At 51.0% G+C, this 22,746-nt stretch overlaps 2 protein-coding genes across 7 annotated transcripts in view; one reads left to right on the top strand and one right to left on the bottom strand.

Moving 5' to 3' along the window:
- Positions 1-4,459, top strand: part of stk11 (serine/threonine kinase 11) — a 44,772-nt gene extending 40,313 nt beyond the window's left edge. The window contains exons 10-11 of one of the 2 annotated variants that reach the window (XM_015365741.2): positions 666-923; positions 4,220-4,459. In XM_015365741.2, coding sequence (XP_015221227.1) covers positions 666-877 — 212 coding nt within the window. In that variant the 3' untranslated portion in view covers positions 878-923; positions 4,220-4,459. Of the gene's footprint in view, positions 1-665; positions 924-3,510 lie in introns of both variants that reach the window. The other variant, XM_006639861.3, reaches the window with a different exon arrangement.
- Positions 4,460-9,234: 4,775 nt separating this feature from the next.
- Positions 9,235-22,746, bottom strand: part of cbarpb (CACN subunit beta associated regulatory protein b) — a 29,517-nt gene continuing 16,005 nt past the window's right edge. For all 5 annotated transcript variants that reach the window (XM_069186166.1, XM_069186162.1, XM_069186163.1 and 2 more), the window contains exons 5-10: positions 22,013-22,175; positions 20,861-21,032; positions 20,524-20,676; positions 19,751-19,988; positions 17,398-17,587; positions 9,235-16,208 (exon numbers count right to left, since the gene is read on the bottom strand). In XM_069186166.1, the coding sequence (XP_069042267.1) occupies positions 14,813-16,208; positions 17,398-17,587; positions 19,751-19,988; positions 20,524-20,676; positions 20,861-21,032; positions 22,013-22,175 (2,312 nt within the window). In that variant the 3' untranslated portion in view covers positions 9,235-14,812. The remainder of the gene's footprint in view (positions 16,209-17,397; positions 17,588-19,750; positions 19,989-20,523; positions 20,677-20,860; positions 21,033-22,012; positions 22,176-22,746) is intronic.

Raw genomic sequence — 22,746 nt, 5'->3', positions numbered from 1 at the left:
ACGCATGGCTAGGTGGGTGCAGAGCTGCAGGAAAATTAGTGTATAAGCTCGCTGAGTCTTAAAACCTTTTTTAAAGTAGCAGTTTTGTTTCACGTAACTTTTGCTTTCAAAGATAAAAACCTTGCGATCCTTCCATGATCAGGTGTGGTTAGCTTTGCATTTTACTACAGACGGAAACGCATTAAAAAAAAAACAACCTTTAAATGATCTTTAAACCCCGTTATGTTAAAACCCTAAATGCCCTGGAAATTGTCCAGTTCCTTTACAGTCCTCCCATTCCTGTAATGAGTTCACAGCACCTGCACCTGGCCCATGGTGTCAACGTGGGTGTTTGTGTCGGCTCCATTTTGTGCTGGGCCTTTTGTCAATGTTTATTTCTCTCTCTGTCAGGCCTGTATGCTATGAGCTCTCACAGGTTATTTTAAACTGTTCACAAGAGCTAAGGAATTGGGCTTAAAACTTTCATTTAAGCCAGCAGGTACTTCATTGAAGCCAGATCTCAGGTGGAATGAATTTGTAAGGATGCTTCGTGCCTGCAGGTCCAGAGCTGGGCGGTTCTTGCGGTTGTCTTTGGTCTACTGGGTTCCTGTAGTTCGGCACGGGCTGCCTCCCATCGGATACTGTGTTCGGCCCTTCAGCGGCTCCTGTGCTTGCGTTCTCCACAGGGCAGGTGCCCGAGGAAGAGGAGGCAGAGCAGAATGGGCGGAGCCGGGGCCAGGGCCTCCCGAAGCCCCTGTGCGTGAACGGCATGGAGGCGGGGCAGCTCAACAGCAAGTCGAAACCGGACCGGCGCTCCAGCTCCTCCTCCAACCCGTCCCGGAAGGGCGTGTCCACCAGCAGCAAGATCCGCAAGCTGTCCACCTGCAAGCAGCAGTGAGCCAGCCCCCCCCCGCCCCTCGAACCCGAAGCCACGCACTGTATTGGTGAGTGTTGGGGCGAGCCTGCTAGGGTGCCGAGCAGGGCAGCAGCTGGAGGGGGTGTGGTCCTGATGCAGGGAGGATCGGCTTGTCTGCAGGTGTTCTGGGACTCTTCAAAATGGCAGCATAGGAAGAGCTGGGAGAAGGGGTTAAATGGGTCCTCTGAAGCCAGTAATGAGCTGATTGAGCTTAAGCCCCGGGTTCGATTGAAAACCTACCTACCCACCAGCCCCCTGGGACTGGGATTGCCCATCCCTGTGGTAGCTAAAGGCATTCGACTCTGTCCTTGTTATTATCCCCCTGAGAGGTGTGATAGGCTGCCCATCAATACAGCTTCGATTTCTGTATCGGAAATGTCTCAGGAAGGAGCGTCACACCTGTCCAGTAAAGAGAAAGAGGGTGTGAAATCGGTGTTTAATGTGGGAGATGTCACCTCCCTCTGCCCTCCTTCTCCAGCTCCTTTTTTTTTTTATTTCCACAATGAAATATTTTGGCTCAAACAAATGGAGGTGATGGCGTAAAAGAGAAAAAGGCACGCTCTGAAACCGAATGAAACGGGGCTGGAGATAGACGAGGGAGCTTTCATCTGTGTAGAAATCCCTCCGCCCGTCTCCCCCTCCTCTGGGGGCTCGTGGCTGATGAGCGCCGGAGTGTGGGTGTGAGCGTGGGAGGACAGAGCTGCAGTGTAATCAGCTTTCCAGGGTTTTCACCCCCTCTCTCTCCCCCCCCCCCCTCCAGCAGCACCTGCTCATTCATGTCAGTGCATCAGCCCCCCCTGCCCCCCCCCGCTCGTCTGCGTCGATGACTCATTCACAAGAACGCTCCTGCCATCCTAACAAGCCTCTCCGGTCTTTCCTTGCACTGCCTGGGCTTCTTTAGAAGAAAAGTTAGCATTGATCTTTCTTTTTTTTTTAAGCTCCTTTTTTATTAATTGAACTCCTTTGTCGTCATAGTCTATTGTGTCTTTGGTCGTTTTTTTTAAAGCCCCTTTCTCCATTCTCTGCGATTCCAGTCCATAGTACATATTGGAATACTTGGTGCATTGGTTCTGAGGTTTTCTGTTTTTTTGGGGGGGTTACTTAAGACATTTAATGTGTAGGAAAGCACTGCACTGAGCGGGTAAAAGATATCGCCACCCTGTTTTTCATCTCTGCTGCCCAACACTCTCTAACACTGGGCTACTGAACCCAGTGCAGCTCTGCACTCTAAGCGCTGAGCTCCTGAACACACTACAGCCCAGGACTCTTAACTACTAAGCTACCGGACACACTGCAGCCCTGCACCCTAACCACTGACCTCCTGAAACGCAACCTGATGGCTGTGCAGCTCCCTTTGTGCTAGCCACAGAACGTCGAAAAAATCAATTCTCATGCAGAGGATGAAAAATAATGAAAATCAGAAGCAGGAGAGGGAAACAAAAGTAAAAAAAAAATGTAATAAGTTTCAATAGAATGAGTCATCAGTGCCTCCCACACATTCTTGCAGTGACTGACTGAAATCAGGTATGTTAAGAGAGTCAAAGAATCAAAAATGTTTGGTGGTGGGGGGGAGGAATCTCTGCTCCGTAGTTCTCTGTGCTTGTATTTTTTTAAGTGAGGACAGCAGGGGAGAAAGCCCTTCTGATCCATTTTAAATCCCGTTGAGACAGACTCAGAGCTCAGCTACGTACGAAACACCCAAAAGTGATAAGAAGGGAAATTGTAGAGCTTGCAGGTTCTTAACATGTAACCCGGGGCCGGATTTTTTTTAACAATGTTTGCTCCAGTAAAGGTACAAGACATTGCATCCGTAGAACAGTGACACCATTGCCGTACCCCTGCATATACTCACCTCTCCCAGGGAAAGAAAAGGCCTTAACATGATCGCTTGAGCAAGGGGCGGATATTGAGCGTGCAGCACTGGCACCCGTCTGCGTTCTCACTCCCTGTACCCTCAGGGCCAGCAGGAGCTGGGTGTTGCCCCCACACGTCGTGCGCCGCTGGTGTGGTCGGGGTGGCAGCCCCTGGACTGGTAGGACAGTTGCATGGGGATGGGGGGGGGCTGGTTGTGGCGGGGGGGAGAAGCAGGTGGTTTAGATTCACCTCCCTGCACCAGCGCGGCGTCCCTGCAGCCTGAGTGGGACCACACGTGTAGTTCCGGGGGGGTGGGGGTTGGGAAGACGCCAAGACACCAAACCTGAGGGATGAGGTTGAGCTGGGATGCCTGGGGGTCCTACGGTGGGCCAGTCAGCCCAGTCTTGCTTCTGTGCCCTCCTGTGCGACAGCTCCCAAGACTCTTAAGGAGCAGCGTTGAGCTCCTGGAGGGTGATTTTCCCCCCAACATCCCAGCACTCCTAGCCTCGAGCCGGCAGAGCCTCAGGCACCTGCCACAGAGCCGCACGTCTATCAGGAGAGCCCCTGCAAGTGTGCAGAGGAAGCCATTTCACTGGCCATCTTTTCTTTTGTCGGTCTTCCTCGCCCATCCAAGCCCAGTAGCACGCATGAGCTCGTAGGTTTCAGAGTACTGCAGGAGAACGTTCAGTTTATTTCAAGACAAAGGCCTGCGTTTGTAACGTGTTGTTTGTGTGTTTGTTTTTTCTCTCTCCCCCCACCAGGATTCTTCTTTTTTTTTTTTCCTTTTGGGATTTTCCTAACCAGACAGCCGGGGGGGGGGGGGGGATTGAGCGGCACTACCTTTCCCGTTTCGTTCCCGATCCTTTTCGGACGGACTTGTCTGAAGGCTGGTTTGTTTGGAACAGCGGGAACAGGACAGGGGGATGTACACAAACACCCCATGGATGACACGGACAGAGAAAGGGGAGTCTCCGAGGAGGAAAGCCTCCTTGCCAAATGAAGCCAAGATTTTCTCCTTTCCCCCCCCCGCCCTTCCTGGGAAGAAGCCTGGGTCGCAGATCGGCGCGGACGAGCCACGTTACGGCACCAATGCGTGTGGAACTTTTCTGCGGAGCCATTTAGATGCACTTTTTTTTTTGGTGGTTTTATTTTTTTAGATTCTATTTTTTTGCAGTTATCCTTTGCAGTATAATAGATACACATTGCGATGTGTAAAGAATAATATTAATAATAAATACTGATGATGATGATGATGGTGATAAAGATTATTCTAAGAAAATAAAGCTGCATGCTGTAAAGGGTTTGGAAAAAAGGGAAAGACTTCCAAAAAAAAAAAAGACTGGGATGTTTGGGTTTCTTTGTTTTTCTGTTAGTTTTTTATTTTTTTAATTATTATTTATATATAAAAAAAGGCATCCCGACCAGACAAGATTGGTAGTCTTTTGTGATTTTTTTTTTGCATTATTTCAGTTCTGTGGCAGTGGAAGGAGCAACAGGAGAAGTCTGTGGCGAGTGGGAGAAGCCTGAATTGTAGAGAAGCAATAAAATGAGCTGGGCGCACACCTTCTCTGCTCCAAAAACAACCCGTCTGTGCTTCGGCCTGCACCTCGGGGCATGCTGACACACTGGAGGACGCAATGTCCTGATTGACGGGTTCAGAGGAGGTTTTTTGGGAGTAGAGAGTCTGCCTTCAGCTCGATTTTAACACTTCTGTGGATTTTTTTTTCTTGGACAGCACTTCAGCAGTTTCGGATGTGTGCATCTTCTTGACTCATTTGTTATATGTAGATAAAAGAGCTGAGGGACCTAGATCTAGTGTGCAACCTCCTCCGGTTTCTGAACACTATTAAAGTGCCCAATAGGACCCCAAAATACAAAACCGGGTCCCCAACACTGCTGTACAGTATTCCAGCACATCTCGTTCAGTAGGTACCCCCTTACTGCTGTACGTCAACATGAAAGCAAGCGGTTATTTGCGTATTGATCCTAATCATTCATCTTTTTGGTATTTCTGAACATTGCTCGTAGAATATAAAATATAGTGGCTCAAATGAAGGGTTAGCAACGAGCACAGCAAAGGCCCGTGTAACGACAAGGGCAAAATGGATCATTGAGTCGTAAGATCATGGTGGGTTCCCCCCCCCCCACCACCACGGAAGGTGAGTTTTGTCCAGGGGGCTGATCTGTCCCGCTGGGGAATGTTGTTTCTTTAGTTATTCAGTAGCAGCTGGGATCTCGGGCCCTTGCACACAGAGGGGGGACTGGGATGGTCCCAGCCCTCCTGGACAGACCTCCTGAATGCCATGACCCAGGGAGAGATTTACCAGTGAGACAGCTTTCAGACCGTGCCCCCCCATGTGAATATTTTCAGTGTGATGGGCCGCTGGGAGCCTGCATCTTGGTGCAAAGCACGTCATACTGAAACGTAAGAAACAGGTGCATGAAATCGATTACAAACCAGAGGCGGGGGGGCGTTCAGTCCTGTTAGACCATTTAACTTGTAGCTTATTCACCCAAGGAATTGATCCAGATGGTTCTTGGAAGATGCCAGGATGTAGAATTCAGCAATAGAGCTGGATCATTCATTGTCACATTATTGGATGGGTGATTTATCTCATGGTATTTCAGTATCGCAAATTTAAGCAGTAAAATTGGGAAATTTCCTTTAGGAAGTAAATGTTAACACGGGGGGGCAGTGCACACGGGGGGTACATTGCTGTGAGGTTTGTGTGCACATGGCTGGCTGAGAGGAGGGCGGCACTGATTTGAAGTTTTTTTCTGCGTGAAAGGCAGAGGAAGTTAAGATTCAGCAGCCAAATTGGAGAAGAGCAAACTTTTTTTTTTTACATTGATGTTTCTCAGCCTGCATCAGTTCAGTGTTTTCTTAAGCGTGTCATTGTGAATAACCAAACACACACACACACACCTTGACTCCAAGTAAAACGCAGGCCAACAGCAAAAAAATGCCAGTCTTGCATTTTCACTGTACTTTGCCGGTGCCCTAATTTTCTTTGCATCTGCAGTTTGAGGAAAGCAGGAGGCGGAGGAAACTGGGTCATAGGGGTTTAATGGCTAAAAATGGAAAGTGTTTCATTAGCATTCCCCTGGATAGAAATCTTTTCCTTCTGTGCCGCCATGAGTTTGTCAGCTTTCAGGAGCTCTAGGTCCTCTTTCAACCCTGTGGTTTGTCTGTATCTGCCTCCACCTGAGCCTCTGCAGGCACTGGCTTGGGCAGAAGAATAGTTTTAGAGGACAGGGGGTGCACCTCTCCTTTTGGTTGTATTGTCGAGGATAATTCTGAATTTCAGACCAGAGGTTTGTTTGTGAAAGTGCCAAAGGTCCAATGCAGTGCTGGTGTTCTATAATCTTCTTTTTCCTTGGCCCTGGAATAATTAAGAAGTTACTGTTTGTTAAAAGGTGTGTCAAGTCCCTGGGAGGCTTTAAATTTGGGATGCACTATTTAGCCACATCACGTGAGCCTGAGTAATTAAAATGCAGAGCGTTGGGGGGACACTATACTGTAAACAGGTGCCGTCCTTTGGATGAGACATAAAACCGAGGTCCTAACTCCCTGTGGTCATTGAAAATCCCAGGGTGTTTCTCGAAAAGAGTAGGGGTGTAACCCCAGTGTCCTGGCCAAATTTCCCATTTTTGGCCAGGACGCCGGGCAGTCATGGCCTCCTAATAATCCCCATGTCTGAACTGGCTTCATCACTGCTCTACTGCCCACTGAGAGCTGGTGTGTGGGGAGCGCACTGGCGCACTATGGGTGCCGTCGCATCATCCAGGTGGGGGTACACATTGGTGGTGCTGGAGGGGATCCCCATGACATGTAAAGCGCTTTGAGTGGAGTGTCCAGAAAAGCGCTATATAAGTGTAAGCAAGTATTATTATTGTTGTGCTGTGGCCTTATAGATGGTGCAGTCCTGGTGTTTTTTTTGCTAGGGCAACCTTATTCTGTGTTCAAGGGAGTGACATCAGAAGTTAGCACAGAACCCTGACCTTGCTGGTTGAATGCAGCAACATCATTACCTTTCTACAATAGTGGACTGTGGAGGCTGATTGTTTTGGTTTCCTGATAAAAGGCCTGCAAGATACCACACATTCCTGGGCAGGGAAAAGGTTTTTTTCAGCTTGCCTTCTGATAGGCAAACATCCAACAGCCTCTGGGCTCCAGGGCTGAACAAGCAGCTGTATCACCCTGCAGCTCCCAGCTGGCAGCCCCACTGGAGCCCAGCAGGTGTGAGCCTGGCCAGTACCTGGATGGGAGACCTCCTGGGGAAAAACTAAGGTTGGATGAGGTATTGGGGGGGCAGTAAGGGGAACTCAACCTGTGGTCTGTGTGGATCCTAATGCCCAGGTATAGCAAAGGGGACACTACACTGTAAACGGGCGCCGTCCTTTGGGTGAGACGTAAAACCGAGGTCCTGACTCTTTGTGGTCATTAAATCCCAGGGTGTTTATTGAAATGACTAGGGGTGTTACCCCCGTATCCTGCCCAGATTTCCCCCAGCCTCCCAATAATCCCCATCTCTGAACTGGCTTCATCACTCTGCTCTCCTCCCCACTGAGAGCTGGTGTGTGGGGAGCGGACTGGAGCATCATCCAGGTGGGGCTGCACACTGGTGGTGATGGAGGGGATCCCCATAACCTGTAAAGCGCAAGTGTGGAGTGCCCAGAAAAGCACTATATACATGTAAGGGATTCTTTTATTATTATTAAGCATGGTGTTTGATCTCCAGAGCTTTGAAATGACAGCCTTGTGTCTTTGCTGGTTTGAGGTGGCTTCAGTCAATCTGTTGTTTCAGTTGGTAACCACGTTGATTTTAATGGCACATGAGGAGGAGGAAAAAAATAAGTAACTCCTGTTCACAAGACATATGTCATTATCAGGCTCTGGTGATGACAGTAGGGCTGTCTGTGCTGAGGGATTCATGCTGTAGCCCATGCGCTCATCTTCCTTTTGTTTTTGTGTGGTCTGAGTGACATGGGAAGGGTCTGTCTGTGTGAATTCATATTACTAACGGAACTCTATGCTGCAGTGCTTAAAGCCCTGCTTGTTGAAAAAGGTATTTTGAATAAACGTGACGCCGCCACTACAGAAATAAGATGGAAATTCAGGCTGCTGTTTTTTTTTCCCAATTCGACAACATAAAAAAATCCATGGATGTGACTTATTCAATTTTATGGGGTGAACAGTAAAGATTTTTTTAAGATCCAGTGCATTGCATCATTCTTCCAGAGACGGAGAGTTGTGTGTGTGTGTGTGCGCGCCAGCGTACGTCGAGGTGCTTTGTCTTCCTGAGCAAGGGTTTCTGCTTCAGATTACAAGTAAATAATATGCAGAATTCAATTCATCTGCTGTAAGGCCACCCACTTACAACCACTGTGACTGCTGCCCTTTTTCTGTCCTGCTCCTGTGAAAAGGTTGTATTCTGTTCAGTTCCAAGGGGCTCTGCTCACTTTGTGCTGCAAGAGCTGGGACTTGCAGGCAAGAAGCCTTGGATCTTCAGTTGATTTTGCTTACAAGTCTTGATAGCGATCGAGCAACTCCTGTTCTCTTCGGATCAAAGTCTGTTCCGAGCAAAGGTTCCTCTCAAGCACCTTTTCAGAACCCACTGGAGTCTCCAGCTGCTTTGAAGGACTCGGTTAGCCCTCCCTGTTTGGGAGCGTGTCTTTAACATTGCGGCATGAGTGGATTGTTTTTCATGGTAGGGGACTGTGTCACCCTTCCCCTCCAAGAAAAGAAAGTGACGACCAGGTTTGGGGGTCTGAATAAACAGGCTTCAGGCTTCTTCCGCACCAAGGAACACCCCCCTGCCGGCGTTGTGTATTTAGCACACGGGTGGACTATAGTTTAGAGAAGCGCAAGTTCATTTTCTTTGTCTTCGTTTATGTGTGTGGCCCACACTTCTATCCAAAAGTGATTTTCCATTCACACCCGTTTACACGGCTGGGTGTTTGTACTGGAGCTGTTCAGGTGAAGCAACTTGCTTGCTGCAGGGTGCTGCAGCAGTGTCTCACCTGGGATTCGAACCCGCAACCCTCCAGCTCCGGGCCCCCCCTGTGCCACACTGCTGCCTACGAGAGTGGTAGGAAGGCCTCTGACTGAACACACGCTGAAATGAAGCTCTGAATCCTCAGTCCCTGCTCTTTACTCCTCAGGCACCTCTGTTTATGAGATCACCACTCCATCCATTTTCTGACGGCTTTATCCAACTCAGGGTCGCGGGGGAGAGCTGGAGCCTGTCCCAGCAAGCAACGGGCACAAGGCAGGGTACGCCCCTGGGCAGGACGCCAGTCCATCCCAGATCATAGCTTCAGTGATGTTTCGTTTATCTGCTTGGTGCCTGGGAATGGGCAGTGACTCAGGTATGAATCCCAATGTTTGGATCAGAACTGGCGGAACTAGCCATTCTCACCAGAGACCCCAGACCACAGTAGTTACTGCATCTATTTTATAACCAACACAATCACCACAGCAGTTAATGCTTCATTCTTTTATTTGCCGATTGAAAATAAAAGTACATTTCACTTTTTGGTCCCTTAAAGTTCTGTGGGTTGCGGTTCAGAAGTGACTTTTGTTTTGTTTTGTTTTTCCCAAAGAATGGAGAATTCAGTTGTTCCCCCCCCCAAGGAATTCCTTTTAGAAACGAGCAGTCAAGTCAATTTTACAAGCAGGAGCACAGAAACAGGTTTGAAACGGAAAATAAACGGCAGTAAAATGTGCACAAAATCTCATCAGCCGGCATCACCAACAAAAATAACCAAACAGAATTTAAAATCTAAGGATACCAGTACGGATTTTCTTTTTTTACATGGAAAGAACTGCATCATTAATGCCCTACGTTGTCTGGAATTTTCTCAGTGATCATGGAAAAGTAAAAATGCCCAAAATCTTTTGTCTATATTTCTTATACACAGTAATTCACATAAATCTATTCATGTCTCGGAGAAAGTTTATTTCAGTATGCAATGCTAACCATCGTATATGTATATATAGCAAGGATATCTCTATGTATATAACCAAAATAATAGCATATATATTCCATACAAAATATCACTTGAACAATATTACGGTTCTGTAAATCTTAGAAAAAAAACTAGCTAGTTCTGACAAAACTGATTTTACTACTTAATTACGGGCAGCCGGTCCCTAATTAAGTCTCTACCTAATGAGAATAAACTAATTTACCTTCTGCAGCAGGCCACTGCTATATATCACAGGACAGAGTAAAATCAATCTTTACACGTCGTTTATTGATAAGTGGTTACTGGGCTTCTGTTAAGAGTGTCAGCCACACCTAGAGAATGGCTCCTCAGCTGGGCTCCACTGAGACTTGAATCGCCTGTCGCTGTGGAGAGCTGGATGTCCAAGAGGACTCAGGCTCATGGTTCGAGAGTGATATAACAGGAGTCCTCTGAACTGTCTGTGTTACCAGGTGCTGGGGGAGACGTCCGCCAGAAGCTCAGAGGAGATACTGTATGTGATGAGTGATGAGGAAACGGCATGAATCGGGACACAGAGCGAGTGGGTTTGGACGAATGCAGTAACAGGCATTAGATGGGTTCATTTGTTCCCTTCATGAACCCATCCTCCTCTTCGCTGGGAGGGATATAAATTCTAAAAGAAAAATGGTTTTTTTTTTGGCTTTGGATGTGCGAGGTGGAAAGGGGAAGCGCGCTGTCAAATGTTCTGGAAAAGGAAGATAGAAGAAGCTCTTCTCCATGTTCTCACAGTTTCGCAGGGATCTGAAAAGCTGCCATTTTGCCCCCTGAATGCTATTTGAGCAGTAAAGAAAAAGAAACTGTTTCCCCACCCCATGTCTCCCGCCCCCCCCCCCTTATTTTCATAAAAAAAATTCAGAATAATGGCCGGCAGTATTGGTGCTGTTCGTGAGCACTGCAGTACTTTGGAGCTGTGCTGTCCTCCTGGTGCGCACAGCTGTAGCTGTGTAGCAGGCTTTCCTCTTGAGACTGCGTGATGGTAGCATGAAGCTGTCTGGAACCAAAGTCACAACTGGAAGCACAGACTGGATTCTAGAAGGAAGATCTCTCTGCAGCTGTTGGATGAAACCGTTCGGTAAGAGTGCAAGTGCTGTCTTTACAAGTTTCCACGACGGGACGCCTCTCTGTTCTCCCAATGGCACGACTTTGGCCTTGGTGCTGTTCCTGCCATACTGAAAGGCACAAACCAGAGCCGGCAGTACCGCGATCTCAGAAACAGGCCCCAAGGACGCTAAATTTAATCAGCGTAGCGTGTGGGTTTTGTTTCAGGTCATGTGCATGGGAAAAAAACTTACTTAGGGGCTAGGTCAGATCTAGGCCAGGCTGATAACGGGCCATTTCAAAGCTGAGTTAGGTGGTATTGTTACATTGAGATGTGTTCAAAATTTGAATGATGTCAAGGACAGAACAGTCGTTCTCCAGTGTGAAGCGATTCAAAGTGAAACCAAATACAGTGAAAATGAGCTTTTTTTTTTAAAAAAAAAACGCTATACTGAGAATTTGAATTCCCATACTATTCTTACATTCAGAAATTGTCTCCTTCTGCTTAGCAAAACGAGGGAGTTTTAGATCTGTTTTTTTTTTTTTAAATGTTTTTTTCAGCACAAAATTGTTCGAAGACTGCGAACAGACTTCTCTCCAAGTGCTAGGTCTGTTATTAACTTTAGGAACATCGGTCTGCTCCTCTTCCCTACATTGCCCGCAAGGAACACAGTGATGAATAAGAACTGTGCTGAAGTTTGCAGTTAGAAATAATTTTCCCAGTCCCTATTCAGCATGTCTCCTGAAGGATCCCTAAAGCCATTTGTGATAGTATTAGAGACTGTTGACAGCGACACAGATCACGAAATTGAATTGCTTTAGAGATGGTGCTGCAGAGCTTGTATAAGGCATCACAGTTGGGACTAATTCAGAATATAACACATTCTTTTTTTGACTGAAGTGCAGCAGTGATCCTACAGCTCTTCAAGAGCTGAGATTTGTTTTAAAGTGCCGTAATGCATCTGAAGGAGGCTCTTCATTTTATTCAGCATTAATCTAAAGTTTCTTAGGGAGCACAGCTAGCCTTGTTCAAGAACAAGCAGCACTGGAACAAAGAAACGAAGCTGTGCAGTTTAGCCTGAATTAAGATCTGTGTCTGAGCCAGTGGTGAGCAGTGGAAAGCTCGAGAGTTTCTCTCTCATACGTTTCCTGGGAGCTTAGGAGTCTCCACATTAGGACATCAGAAACTTTCCAAACCAGAGAAGGCCTTTTGACACATTTAGCTCGTTTTGGCTGCTAATTGCTAATTGATCTGAGGACCTCCTGCAAGCCCGTCTTGGAAAAAAGTCAAGGTAGCAGCTTTTGACAGCATGACTAGGTAACTCGTTCCAGACTCCCCCAACCCTTTGTGTAAAGTCTCCCATTAAGTTTTAAATGCACTTCCTATGCATGAACTTGTGTCCACTGGTTTGTTTCACTGTTGTCCATTAAGTTGCCTTTGCCTTTAAGGATTTTAAATACTTAGACCAAGTTCCCCATAGTCTAGAAGGACTCAACTTCTTTAGCCTTTTAGCGCCAGAGATACCCCTTAGCCTGGGTATGTACCGAGAGCATCAGTGTTTTGTGTAATGTCATGTGGTGATTGAAATTGTACACAGTGTTGTAAACGAGGTCTCGCTCTGTGGCTGCAGATGAACCTGCGATGAGAAATGTTTGCCCTTTTTTTGAAAAAAAAAAAAAGATTTTCAAAATGTTTGGCAGCACCAACCTGATCTCGGCCTTTGTGGAAGCCCTAGTAACTGTGCCATAGAGTCACCTCATCTAGCAAGAGATGAGGGGGTTTCTGCATCTTATTATGAGTATAATGACCCTCACCAATATTTTACCAGCACTGAAATGTTACGGATTGTTTTCTCGTTGTGGGTAAATCCTAGTTGCTTTAATGTGCCATACAAGCTCTTGAAACTGACCAAAATTCCCATTGGAATGCAGCTTCAGAGAAAGACATTTTTCAATTCAGGTACTGCTTCAGTGGGATTCAAAGATGGTCTTGTTTTTCTGCCTGTCTGGGTTCCCATGAAGACAGATCTATTTCCACCCACCTCCTCACCAAACAATTAAAGAGCAAGGGCACTTAATTAAGTCATGAGCTTCTTTGAGTTCTCCAGCCAGAACTATACACTTGGGAGTTTCTAAGGAGGGTGGAGTAACCTACTATACAGACAACTCTTTGGAACAGATGAGGATCTGATATTTAAAAATGCATTTATGAGTGCAAAGCTTTCAGTTTTTAAAACATTTGAACATATCCCTTGTAATAATAATCTTTCCTTCCAGAATATGCTTATTGTTGGCACATACAGCAGAAGGCAACGCATATCGAAATGCAGAGAAAAACTGACGAGCCAAGATAACACTGTCTATTAATTAATGTCTTTAAGAAAATGTAGGGGAGATATTTTTGGCACAAAAAAGAACCAGTGTTAGAACTCAACGAGCAAAAGAAAGGAACCATGCTGAATGGGAGCACAAAAACATTTCCTGTAACCTATTGATCAATTGATTTTGATCCCGGGATCTTGGCAGATTTCCATTCAAACTGAGACGCATAGAAAAATTGATAAGGCGACACCTTCATAAGGAACTATTCCACCCTGCCATGTGGCCACAACAGGACACATGAGACTCTGCTGCCACACATCCAGGCAGAATTTCCTCAAAGCAGGATAAGACGACCCATAAAGAAGAAATTTAATTCGGCTTTCGTTTTCCTTTGCAGTTCCCTGTTTAAATTGGCCCACCCAGAAAACCACCAGGGATTGAAGACTTTTTTTTTTTGTTGTTGTTGTTGTTAAAGGAAAGGAAATTAAAACCCAAACACAAGCAGTTTGCAAGAGTCACTTGACTCGGCGTGTTCACCGAAACACGGAAGAGAAGAGCCCAGAGGCGGTGCCAAACTCCTGGCCCTGGGATGCAGTGGATGTCCTCTGGCTCCTTGTACCAGTGCGCTTTGCATCAAACATGGCCCCCGGACCTGATCTCCTCACTCTGACTTCTGTGCAACTCAGATCCGTCTTCCCAAGAGGGCCTGCTGGCAGCCTGCACAGACTACTAAGTACGACCTGCCCCCCTCGCCCCCTAGGGGTGCCTACTGCGTGAGACTCAGCCTGTATCTAACTGCACGCATTTCACATACACACCCAGTTTCACCTAAAGCACTTGTGTGCAGTAGGACATTAAAAAGAAGGATTTCTTTTCTTCACCACTGGCGTAAATTGGGAGTACGTTAACCTGGCATTACAAAGACCCTGTGGACTCCAGGACAGGAGTTTTGCACCTCGTCTTACCCAGTAAAGTAGTGTGGACAGGACTGATAGCACCCTGTTTCACAGTGGGGTTGTTAGTGCAGAAGGCACATAGGTTAGAAAGCCTTGATTACCTTACTGGAAAAAACGGAATGCAGAAATAAGAATTTGGGAGGAGTTGGCATCGTTCGTCAAGGCAAATGACCGTGTTAAGTGCAGGTACAAGTCAGTGGAGGACATTGGTTGTGGAAGGAAACCGTGACTTAACAGAAACGCAGGCAAGAAAACCTAAGGAATTAGTGGTACCACTTTAGATTAGGGGTGGCAAAAGCTGTTCCTAAACCTTCAATGGAATATTTCTCGAACAGAGTGACGGAATGGTGATCATTGCACAACTCCTGCTGTAAGCTCATCGCTGGTAACAAAGCCCCGTTCCTGAACACAGCCCGAGCTGCTCCCCTTGCCCCAACCTCAACTGCAGGAGGAGGTTTGCCAACTATCTTTAGTACTTTCTCAGCACAAGAGCAGCTGGTCTATTATCCACCTATGGAGTAAGCCGTTTTGCAACCCCTAAACTAAAGAGCAGTTCATCCAAGTTAGGTAGCTTCTCTACAGCCGTCGGAGTCTAAACGGCGAGGCTGAAGGCGCTCTGCGTGTCGTACCTCTTTCCCTGGGCGGGGCCTGGCCCGGGGCTGAGCCGAGGGGCTTCTGGGAGCCGGGCGGTAGGTCTGGAAGGCAGTACAGCGGACAAGAGGGGGCTGGAGTCATGCTACACTGGGCTGTGGTCGGGAGAGGCGTGCGCGACGGCCACCGCGCACTCCGAGCTCTCCCGGGCGCCGCGGAGGCCGGCGTACAGGCGCTCCTCCAGGCCGGCCGCCAGCTTGTCCGTCAGCTCGGCCACGAGGGTCTGCGGGCCGTAGCCCACGCCGGGGGGCCGGGCCGGGGGGGGCAGGCGGTCGTCCGGCGGCTCGGGGGGCTCGGGGGCGCCGTCCGACGGAAGAGGAGGAGGAGGGGGAGGAGGGGGGTCTTCCTCTTCTTTGATCGTCCGGCTGCTGCCGCCGCTCCCGCTGCTGGGGCTGCCCTCCCGGGGGTCCCCGTCCGCCTCCGCCCCGCGGGGCGCCCCCCCCGAGCCCGGGCCGCCCTCGCCGGCCTCCTCGTCGGCGGCGCTGACGATGCGGGGCAGGGTGCCGTGGTAGCGGGCGTCCAGCGGGCAGTTGACGCTGTCGCCGCGGCGCAGGGGGGTGCGGTGCCTCTCGAAGGCTGGGGGGAAGCGCACGCCGGGGTCGCTGTACTGCTTGGCGCGCTGCCAGGCCTTGCGCAGGTGGGCGCGGGACCGGTGCTTGGCCCGCAGGGGCGAGTCGGGCTGGTCGAACTGCGGGTCGTGGCGCAGGAACTCGTGGAAGAGCGCGTCCGTCTTCTCGTCGATGCTGTAGTCCCGGCGGGGCAGGGGGGGCGGCAGCGGCGGCGGCGGCGGGGGCGACTGGGCGCCGAACATCCGCCCGTAGGGGGACCACCCCAGCGGGCTCTCCTGCTCGGCGCCGCTGCCCGCCGACTCCTCCTCCAGCTCCTCGTCGAAGAGCCGCTCCTCGAAGCTCTCGCACACCGTGCCCTTGCGCCCCGCGCTGGTGAAGAAGCGCCTCTTCTCCGAGGCCGTTTTGTCCTTCCCGCCGGCGCCGGCGCTGCCGAACAGCCGCAGCTCCTCGGGGGCGCGGGGGGGGGCCTCGATGGAGGCGTAGCCGCTGTCCATCTGCAGCAGCTTCCGGTTCCCCGCCTCCCCGTCGCTGCCCCTCTCCGAGTCCACGCTGCCCTGCTTGGCCCCTCCCTCCCTCTCCGCCCCCGGCTCCAGCTCCGCCTCCAGCTCGTCCTCGATGTCCTGCGAAGGGTAGCTGGGCAGCCCCCCCCTGTCCCCGCCGCCCCCCAGCGAGCACACGCTATCCGCGTCGCTCCGGACGGAATCCCTGTCGTTGTTGCTGCTCTGGTCGGAGGAGGCGTACTGCTCCAGCGAGGCGCGCAGGGTCCAGATGTCCCGGTAGATGGTCTGGTGCTCGGAGCCCTCCCGCCCACAGCCTGCCCCCTCCTCCCCCTGGGGCGGGGCCAGGGGCGGGGCCAGGGGAGGGGCCATCACGCCGGTTCCCGCCTCCAGCACCACCTCCACCGTCTCTAACCTGCAGCAAGGACACCCACACACAGCCGTTAAGACCCTCCACCCAGGGCCACAAGAGCTGCATCTGACACCTCCCCTCACAGGACGGGGCGCAAAATGGAAGGCTGGCGAGCTTCTGAGTCAGGAGGGTCACAACGGACGCCCTGATGGAAGCTGTTTCCCGTCCTGTGCGTTATAACGCACATGGCACACATGATTGTTGGTCAGGCAGGACAACTCGCATCAACTTCGTAATCCTTCAAAAACTAATCGCTCCTCTGTAAAGCGCCGTCCTGGGGACTGGAATGCTTTTCCGGTAGCCCTGCGTCCTGTGGGAATTAAGATGGTGTGGTCCAGGGACCGCTGGGAAAGACAGAGGCTCTTCCTGATTGAACACAGCTTTGCGTGTATTATGGATGTGGCATGAAAAGACGTTTACCTCGCACGTCCTAGCAGAAAGAGCCCATGGTGTGGTATGTATACACTGACACATGCGCAGAATGGATGTACGAGTGAGAATAGGGTCATTCTTCACACACGATGCCGTGAGAGTTATGGAGCTAGCTACCTGTGAAGCTGATATCGTGGTTTCCTTCTAGAAGCAGCTGGACGGGATCCATGAGCCTCTCACTACCAAACAGGCTAGGTGTGCCGAATGGGCCGCCCAAGCCTGTAGCCGGTGTTGTGTGATGTCACGAGGCCCTGTGACACATGCTGGCAGACGCGGCTGAGGTCTGGAAGGATGTGGATTTGCACACCTCGCTTCTCAGGGTACAGGCTGCGACTGCACTCTTCCATTTCAGGGCTTTTCGGTAATCTTGGGGGGGGCGAAGAGAGCTGGAGATGGCGGCTGCACTTTGAAGTTTTTGTTTCTACTCGCCTTCTCCTGATAGGCCTGCCCTACTCTAAGAACCTGCACATTTGCTCTGCGCCTTAAAGGAATAGATGCCAGCTTACCTCAAGCTGCATTGAGCTCGTGCTAGAGTAAACACGAGCCTCGGATAATTGTTCTTGGCCTCAATCGAGACTGAATGGTTTATGTAATTGCTTAATTGACCCTTAATGGCTTAATTGGCCCTGCTGCGGATGATCGCTGAAATGCGTAGCTGGGACAGAGAACCTGTGGAGGAGTGCAATGCGATGAGGGAGTACCTCATGGGCGCGGAGATGTGGTGGCGGTGGTGAATGAATGGCGAGGGTATTAAAGATACCTGCCGAGGGAGGGTGGTGGCGAGGATGAGGGCGGCAGCAGGCCGGCGCCAGCGCTGGGGGGGCGGTACGCCACGTTGTGCGTGCGGGCGATGTACTGGATGATGTCGATGTGGTGGGCCTCGTGCTCCTCCTGGTCCATGCTCTCGCTGGCTGCCCTCTGCCGCTGGAACTGGCGTCTCTTGGGAGACCCTGCGGAAATGGTTGGGCGCCGCGTGAAGCAGACCGCGCTTTCACCCAGGTGGGCATTCAACCGCTGCAGGCACACGGTGTCAGAAAAGGAGCTACAGGCCTTGGTCATCCAGCCAGCAAGATAGCCCAGGCTCTGGATAGCCAGAGCCTATCCCAGCATGCAACGGGCACAAGGCAGGATACACCCTGGACGGGACGCCAGTCCATCGCAGGGTCACACACTGTCACAGACCCTTTGTCATATCTAAACCTCTGTGAGCCATCATTCAGTAACGCAGTATGTAGGAAGCGCATTTCCTCGAGGAGTTAAAAACAAACCTCTACCCCACTGGGTCCCCCTATTCTGAGACAGTGGCCCCTGCCTAGCCTGAGAAATGCAAAGGTTACAACACAAAGGCTCATCGGCAGTTAATTTGATTGCATTGGTCTTTACTGGGTTTCTTGTTATAGACAATACTGTAGATTCTAGGGAGCAGAGAGGGAGTTGAAACCTAACCCCCCCCCCCCACCACTTCCCTCTCTCCTCTTGCACGCTGTGATTCATTCAGGACTCACGCGGGATGATTAATTGATTAGAAGTGAGTCTCGGGGAATCTTTAAAAAGCAACACATTGATGTCGCGTAACGCCGGGGAGCCAGAGGGAAGAGGCCCCTTCCGCCCGCTGTGCTCCCTCTCCTCGTCCCCGCGGGCCGCCGGGCTGCCTGCTGGGGGGGGGGGGGCCCAGGGCGGGGGGCTGGTGTCGGGCCCTGTGTTCGCCGGCCATCTGTCAGAGCGCAGGGCCGAGACAGCTGCTGTGCTCCTTCGCTAAAGGCGGGAGCCGTTGTCAACCTCTTGCCTGGGATTAAGAGCTGCCAGACTCCACTGCATAAACCAGAACTCTAATTTCTTTTTTTTTCTGTTGTTGTTGTTGCTGTCAAGAATTTGGTTTGGCAGTCCCCAGACGCTAAAAACTCCCAGAGATGCTTTTGCACTGAAACACTGGCGGATTCGAGGGAGCAGCGAAAACACAGCTCACAGGCAACAGGAAGGGGGAGGAGGTTCGAATGATCTGGGGCCGTGCAAGAGCAGAAGGGCAGCAGTTCGGAGTCCTTCGTGCACAGGTGGGCTCTGGGAAATATCCCCAGTCTACCTCCCTCGTTATCTGATATGCAGTGGGATGCAAATTGTAGCTTTCCCATGTAAAAAAACGTTCTGTGAGTGCCTTTGCAAAAATAAATCCCATTTTTGCAAGTATTAAAATCAAATACAACTGGACTGGACTTTGAAGAACCAGCCTTTTGATGTGCTACCAGCCTCCACATTATTGATCACATTAAACATGACCTGACACTTTACTGTTTACTTGGTCAATTAACTGATTGGGGTTGTTAAGAGCTGATGGGAAATAAAAATCCTGGTCCTGAAGGGGTCAGTGTGTCTGCAGGGTGTCCAGTCCTGGTCCTGGAGGGGTCAGTGTGTCTGCAGGGTGTTCAGTCCTGGTCCTGGAGGGGTCAATGTGTCTGCAGGGTGTCCAGCCCTGGTCCTGGAGGGGTCAGTGTGTCTGCAGGGTGTCCAGTCCTGGTGCTGGAGGGTCAGTGTGTCTGCAGGGTGTCCAGTCCTGGTGCTGGAGGGTCAGTGTGTCTGCAGGGTGTCCAGTCCTGGTCCTGGAGGTCAGTGTGTCTGCAGGGTGTCCAGCCCTGGTCCTGGAGGGGTCAGTGTGTCTGCAGGGTGTCCAGTCCTGGTCCTGGAGGGGTCAGTGTGTCTGAGCACTTTTATTTCCCATCAGCTCTTAACAACTCCAATCAGTTCACTGACGTAGTGAACCAGTGTAGTACTCCCAGATCATTAAGAGATTGTGCTTTAAGGATGCACCGGCCCTCCAGGACCAGGACTGGACTGTCCACCCATGAGCTAAACCGACAAGCAAAAGAAAATCTTGTCTCCCTCTCGGGGTTCTCTGACCTGATGCGTTTGTGTCGTCACTCCTCAGGTTCAGACACTCATCACACATGGTCAGCTCAGAGAGGAGAGAAAAGGCAGTATGCAACATGTCCACAGAGATCTAACAGGAGGCCAGAATTCAGTGCAGCTATTTAGACTAGGAGTTGCTGACAAGCCGACCCTAGGGATCCTCTGTCGGATTCCGGGGTGCCCCAGACCCCGCTTGGCTGGCGGCCTCTCACCTCGGGTGTCCAGGCTGGAAGCCCTCTGGCTGCTGTCGAACTTCCACTTCTTGATCTTGAAGTAGGGGCTGGCGCCCTCCAGGCTGGCGTGGCGCCGCAGCTTGGTGAAGAACTGCAGCATGGTGCCCTGGCCGCCGGCGGCGCCGGAGGAGAAGGTGGCGCCTGGAGCCGCCGACGCCCCTTCGCCCATGCCCAGGGGACCGCCGCCATTCCAAGAGCCCGCCCCCATCACCTCGATCTTTAAAGGCAGAAAACACGGGCCAGTGAACAACACGACGCCGTACTGGGGCCATCCTCCGCATTCGTGGATCTGGGAGGGATTAGTAGTGACTGGATCGTCTAGTCCGCCTGGTCTCGGTTGTTGATTGCCTGCTCGTTCAGGCAGGCGGACTCGGACTCTCCAGGCCCGTGTCCGGTCCTGCTTGTGATCCGCGTCCATACCTGCTGCCCCAACCTCCCCCCATCTGGCACTCCAGCCAGTAAGACCCGACAGCCTGGTTCTGCTTGTCCATTTTTCTTCACATCATTCCTTTGGAAGACAGACATCATTCCTTCCCATCATTCCTCACTACCCCCCCCCCCTCCCACCACCAAAGGTCTCATTTCTCTCAATTTCCAAATCGTCCATTCATGCAGGCTGAGCAACGGACGAGTGTAGGGCATCAGTAGAAGAGAACGGATATCGGAGGTTGGCGCCCGGACACAGGTGTGTAAAAGACGAGTTGCTGGCGAGGCTCCATGGGAAAATGGCGGCTGCCGCTGCCGTTTCTCACCGTGCTGGGGCGCGGGGGGTCGGCGCGTGGAGAGGGGGGCTTCTCGGTGAAGCTGGTGTCCACGACGGAGTTGAGGGCGTCTCCAGGGAGGGCCGAGCTGGGGCTGACCGCCAGGCTGGTCAGGGCAGTCTGGGGCAGCGGGCACACCGAGGGCTGGGAGGGCAGACAGGCAAAAGCAATCAATCAATTAGTGCAGCAAAGAACACGTCTCCGATCCGCCTTCAGATGGAGAGCACTAGGTCAGGAGAGCCACGCAGGAGGAACCACCGATAACCCAGTTCAAGAAGATCGTGATGTCGAGCCGGGACAGTAATTCAGGGAAGAAGGACCGTGATACCTGGAAGATGGAGAGGCTGGACCTGGAGGCAGGGCGCGTCGCCGTGGCGATGGTGTTCTCGGAGGACTCGCACTCGTGGATGGTGACGATCTTGAGGGTGGGCGGGGGCAGGTGCAGGTGGGTGAGCCGGGCGTTCTTCAGGTGGTGGAAGTCCCCCTCTGTGAGGGTGTACCTGAAGCGGGGGGGTGGAGTCAGTGGGAGACAGACGTCCGTCATTCAGGACAACCAGGGTCTCCAGCTGTACAGTACCCCTGTCCGGAAGTCTGACACACGTTATCTTACACACTGTCCCATTCTGGTAGGTTTGTGGACCACTGGGGCCATATTAAGGAAGAGATCTTTAAGCCATGTGGCACTTACTGCATCATTTTTATTAAAGTAAAACAAGAGTTCTGACTATCTTTTTAATAAACATGGACCAGTGTCCATCTGTAATAACGTCCAAATGTATCTTCATAAAAACACAAGACTAACTCCATTACCAGGAACAGATAGACCTCTGGCTAAGGCTGCTGCTGCTGGAAGAGGTTTTAGTGGGACCAGAGGGGGGCGTCCACCCTGCGGTCTGTGTGGGTCCTAATGTAGTGGCGGGGACACTGTACTGTAGTGGGCGCCGTCTTTCAGATGAGATGTTAAACCGAGGTCCTGACTCTCTGAGGTCAGATCCCAGGGCATTTCCCAATAAGAGTAGGGAGTTATCCCAGTGTCCGGACCAAATTTCCTCCCTCGGCCTTAACTGTGGCCTCCAAACTGTCCCCATGTATGATTGGCTTGTACTTGTCCTGCGATGGACTGGCGTCCTGTCCAGGGTGTACCCTGCCTTGTGCTCGTTGGTATAAAGCGAATGACATGACATGACCAGGAACAGATAGTATCATAGGCAATGACTGCATAATCTAAACAGAAGATCACATGATCATAATCACAATAGAACGTAAAATGAGAAGGCTGGAATATCATAAGTGCTTTTGCAGGTTTCTTGTAGTATTTTTGAACATTGCATAAAGAGATCTTGAATCCGATGACTGGTCATTCCCCAGTCTGGACCCAACACGATGTTGTTCTGGAGGGAACAGCACGGGATGGCGATCAGCGCTTTTAGGCAGATCAGGGATCTGGGCAGTAGGGGGCGCTCTTTGCTCTGAGTCTCACCTGCGGCCCTTCTCCTGAGTCTTCCTGCCCTGGTCGAAGAGCGAGGCCTCGTTGAAGGAGACGCGCCGGCCCGTGGCGGCAGTGGACAGGAAGCGCTCGGTCTCGTTGTCATGGCAGCTGGAGGAGGACAGACAGTCCGACTCGTCCACCTTGATGGTGATCTCTGGGGGAGAGGGGGGTGACAACAAGCCAAGACTCGGTGAACCTCCCATCGGGACCCAGCCAGCTCTCGTCAGCCCTGAAACGTCTGTCTCTTCCCCCCTCGGTGGGCACCAGCCTTCAGAGGCCCTCCAGAAACAGTGCACTGCCCTCCTTTCTCACTGCTAGGGTCCTGGAGGACAGGAGAAGCACAGCCTCCTTCTTCTTATTCCGTTTTCTCTGTTTTTCTCATGGATTTGACATCCCTGTCTATCTTGACACGCCAAGCGTGAATTCCCAAAATTGCCAGGCGCACAGCTTTCTCCCTGCAGTCTGTCAGACCCGCCCCCAGCTAGATTCATTCCGGAGGAGGCCTGGCGATGAGGAGAGACCTCCCTGCACTCGGTGATGAGCATCCGAGCAGAGAAACACCCCCTACCCTTCGCCAGCAGGAAAACAGGACCGGGCCCTGCCGAGCTCGTCTACAGCAGAATAAAAAACAAACCAACTACTTGATGCACAAACGTTTCTTTTTTTGAAAAGAAATGACAAACTGACAGCTAAACTTAACGTCACCAAAAAAGTCCTTCCTTCTA

Source organism: Lepisosteus oculatus, chromosome 29 (assembly GCF_040954835.1).
Source record: "Lepisosteus oculatus isolate fLepOcu1 chromosome 29, fLepOcu1.hap2, whole genome shotgun sequence".
In the NCBI taxonomy this organism is placed as follows: domain Eukaryota; kingdom Metazoa; phylum Chordata; class Actinopteri; order Semionotiformes; family Lepisosteidae; genus Lepisosteus; species Lepisosteus oculatus.
Note: the sequence above shows the minus strand (reverse complement) of the source record. Positions and strands in the feature narration are given on the sequence as shown.